This window comes from Asparagus officinalis, chromosome 3 (genome assembly GCF_001876935.1).
Source record: "Asparagus officinalis chromosome 3, Aspof.V1, whole genome shotgun sequence".
Taxonomy (NCBI): domain Eukaryota; kingdom Viridiplantae; phylum Streptophyta; class Magnoliopsida; order Asparagales; family Asparagaceae; genus Asparagus; species Asparagus officinalis.
The window spans coordinates 36,250,325-36,254,491 of record NC_033796.1 but is presented as its reverse complement, the minus strand read 5'-3'; the positions used below and the strand labels follow the sequence as shown (position 1 = coordinate 36,254,491).

The following is a 4,167-nucleotide window of genomic DNA, read 5'->3' as shown; positions in this document are numbered from 1 at the left end:
AGGACTGCAGATAAGCATTTGGACAAATCCAAAGAGAAAGTTATTGAAAGATATGACAAAGACCGCCGGGAAAAATTGGATCATCCTGATAGGAACCGGGTTGAAGACATACGTGAGAAATCAAGAGATAGGTCATTGGAGAGACATGGAAGGGAACGGTCTGTTGAAAGAATAATGGATAGAGGAGCAGACAGGACTCTTGATAGATCTGGTGATAAAGCAAGGGATGATAGAAATAGTAAATCTCGGCATAGCGAGGGACTTGATGAACATCTTCATGGGCAGAACTTACCACCACCGCCACCGTTACCTCCCAGTTTTGTTCCTCAGTCTGTCAGCAGTAACCGAAGAGATGAAGAGGTGGACAAAAGAGTCAGTAGCAGACATATACAGAGGTTGTCTCCTAGACATGACGAAAAGGAGCGGAGGCGCTCGGAGGAAAGTGTGCTAGCTTCACAGGATGATGGAAGGAAGCGAAGGGAGGAGGATTTGCGTGAAAGGAAGCGTGATGAACGAGAGGGAGGGTCCACTAAGGTATATTATCAGCTCTCTAAAGTAAAGACTTCCCTTCTATTTCTCTCCCCTTTTGGCTTCAGTCCGGGAAAATGCGTGTTTTTATTTGTTGGACATGTAGCTTTTAAATGGTGTATATATCATTTTACACGAGTGTTTATACACATGACCTTAACTTTTTCTAGTTTAGTTTTTAGTTACTTTTTCAAACTATGATCCTCATTATGCAATGTGGTGTCTCCTAAGGAAACTTTTTCTTGTTGCACGCAATTTTTGGTGGATAATTTGTTGGACTATCATTTCCTGCCTAGGGGTTAGTTTCACAAAAAAAACCCTGAAATTTTTTGGGGGTTTGCGCATAACATCTGAACTTTGGGGTGTCTCACAAACCCGCCTGAAGTTTAAACTTTTCCTAATCTTTTCTTATCCCACAAAACCCTTGAACTTTGGGGTGTCTCACATGTCATCCTCAGGTTTTGAATTTTTCAACGGACCCCACCTGTAGTTGGTGTTTTGTGAGACACCCAAAGCTCAGAGGGTTTTGTGAGATAGAAAAAGTTTCAGTGATTATGTGCCAAATCCCCAGAGTTCAGGGGGGTTTTGTGAAATGAATCGTTAAAGATTCAGCATGAGACTTCTAAAAAAAATGCTGAAAATAATGTAATGTTCAACAGGAAAAATATACTATTCAATATTTTTGATCTCTTTAATTAACAATACTTCGCAATCTGCATTTGGAGAGCAAGCCTTTGGAGGAGTATTTGCTTATAATGTACCATTCTTCATATATGTTGCTTGAATACCTGAAGATATGAAAGCATGGAAAAATATTTAAGTTGTTGTGTACCATTTCCATTCTCTTATTTATTGAAACTCTTACCTTATAAAAGAATTCTCCAGGTTGATGAGAGAGAGAGAGACAAAGGCAGCATTTGGAAAGAAGATATTGACGCTTCTGCTGTTTCTAAACGAAGGAAACTTAAGAGGGAACATGCATCACCATCTGAACCTGGTGAGGACTATTCTCCTGTGATGCAACAATCTCCCCTTCTCCCTGAGGGGAGACAGAAAGGGCATCATAGGGCAGCATCGTGCTGGTTATATGGATGAACAAGGATCAAGGATTCATGGGAAGGAAACAAGCAAGATCAATCGTCGGGAGATAGATCCGTATCCTTTATCACATTTTTAAGTACTGTTATTTTACTGTATCCACACCATGAACGCAGGTTTTCTAATATATTATTACTCGCTTTAGCTCATTTCCTTTGATGACAGTGCCACACAGTTAGATACTCTGGGTTGAACCTTTGTTACCTGTAAGTGGACGGTTTTAAATAAGAAGGTTCTAGGGGAAACATATTTCATTTTTCTTTTCAATAAAAATCTAAGACTGAAGGCTTTCCTACTTCCTTACTGACTCCTGCAATAAGCTGGTTTCTGGGTGTATTCGAGGATATTATCAAATTCTTAATCTTAAGTTTTGTGCAGAGGTTAGTGCTGCCCATATTAGTGCACATTGCCTCGACTCCTAAACAGATCCATCTGAAACAGTTAACTGACGGGAATTTTTTCCCTCTAGACAGGTTACTGGTCCTCTAGTTTGCCAAGTAAATTATTGTAACCCAATCATAACTTGGTTTGAGTGCTCTTGTAATCTTGGTGGCTTGTGCTTATAAAAAAAAACTATGTTGTGCAATTTTTCCCCCCTAAGATGTCTGGTAGGTTTCTTGACATACAACTTCATACAGTCCCAAAAGTTCATAGTTTTGTATTTAGGTTATCAGCTTTTTTGAATCGGTGGTTTATATTGCTAGTTTCATGATCATCAAATATGTAAATCTATTTTCATCAGTATCTTTCTTTATCTGTTGGGGGAAAAAAGAAAAGAAGAAGAAGACATCATTTAGATTTTTGTTTGAAGATTTTTGTTAAGTTTTACAAGTCAAGCCAAAGTGTTATCACATTACAAATAGGATGACAAATTTGATGAAACATTGAATTCAATATTATAGCTGAAAATATGGATAAATAAATTATTTTTGTTACTGAAAATGATATTTCTTGTTTGCTTTAGTTTTTGGGCTATGTTTTACTTAGAATTTGATAGTCATAATATTTCCTTTGGTGGATGATTTATGTATCAATAGTGATTAGGAAACGATGTGCTATAAAAAAAATTGGAGAATCTGGAATGTTACTAGAATAGGGATTTTGGATCGATGAGGTGCAAGTTAACGAATAAATTTTCATTCATCTCAACAGAACATGTCATGAATATTTCTGCAGATTAAAAGTTATGTACTTTATCTTGTCATTCAAATGCGTAACGGCTTTTGGTTTTATGTCATTCTTTTGTACATTTGCACCTATACAATTCTTCTCCTTGACCTTTACACTTTAAAGAGTACATGAAAGGGAGTGGGAAGAGGAGAAGCGTCTCAGAGCTGATGCAAAAAGGAAGCACCGGAAGGAATCAAGTATGAGAAGCTAGCCAAGGCACGACTTTGCTTGCTAACCGAACTTGGTGGCAAGAGGTTCTAGTTGCTTACTTGCTTTTGAAAGGGCTTGGCTCTTCTTGGACGCGGCTTTGGAAATTGAGAAATTTCCATTAGACGTTTGCTTTTGTTTGGTGAACTGAGAATTTTCTGCTTGATATTGATGCAGCACATATTTCTGCTGAGTATTCTGGAATTTTGAAAACATCAATTTTCCATTGAAGAGTTGCATGCGACACTGGCAATGAGAAGCAGGAATAAGTTATTCAAATCTGTAGTGACTCAAATCTATCAGGTATTTGTTTGGGAAAGTGTACAATGAGAATTTACGGGAAAATGTACAATGGGAACTGATGATTTATGGAAAGACCATGTAAATTACAGTGTTCTTGGTGATGTATATATTGTAGTTTTGTACTGTTATTCGGAGAGATGTAGTTTCATCGATAGTCTGGTTGTAAACAAAACCTGTAGAAACTGATTAAGATGCAGCATTTCCGTGGGAGGAGAAATTTAAATTTTCCGGCAGTTGGATGTATTTTCAGTTGCTTTATACTTTCAGTTACTTTATACTGGTAAACGTAGATCATACATTTATCAATATTTGTACTGCTCTTGTCGCTATTTTGATGCTAAAACATTTCGGCTCTGTTTGGTTTGATAGAAAGGGAGAGAAAGGAAAGTAAAATAAAAGAGAAAGTAAGTTTCTGCTGTTTGGATTGAAAGAAAACAAAATGAAAAAGAAAATAATTTTCCCTGTAGAAAAACAAACATATAGGCATTTTTTCTTTCCCCTTTCTCTCCGTTGCATAGGTGAAAACATAGGTGAAAACGAGGGAGAGTGACGGAATCGGTCGCTCGACTTTCCTCGATCTCTCTCCAAAACTCTTCCCCGATCAATCTCCCCTCTCCCTCTCTCTCCCCCCATTCTCTCTCATTCTCTCCTCTCTACGTCTCCAAAACCCTAGTTTAACTTTGTCTAAACCCTAGTTTACGCTGACCAAAGCTTTTACGCCGATCAAATCCTAGTTAGATGCCGATCGAACGCTTATTCAACTTCTCAGTTTTCTAGAGCAAATCGAGACTGTAGCTCTTCGTTCTGGTTCGATTTTCTCAAACTTGCTGAAGATTAGACTTCTCTCAGATCTCTCTCCCG

At 37.9% G+C, this 4,167-nt stretch overlaps 1 protein-coding gene across 1 annotated transcript in view; it reads left to right on the top strand.

Annotated features, from left to right (window-relative positions):
- LOC109833791 (THO complex subunit 2) overlaps positions 1-3,549 on the top strand; it is a 52,134-nt gene extending 48,585 nt beyond the window's left edge. The window contains 4 exon segments of the mRNA XM_020401607.1: positions 1-534; positions 1,414-1,556; positions 1,558-1,683; positions 2,920-3,549. The exon segment at positions 1-534 is cut by the window's left edge and continues 31 nt beyond it. Coding sequence (XP_020257196.1) covers positions 1-534; positions 1,414-1,556; positions 1,558-1,683; positions 2,920-3,007 — 891 coding nt within the window. The 3' untranslated portion in view covers positions 3,008-3,549.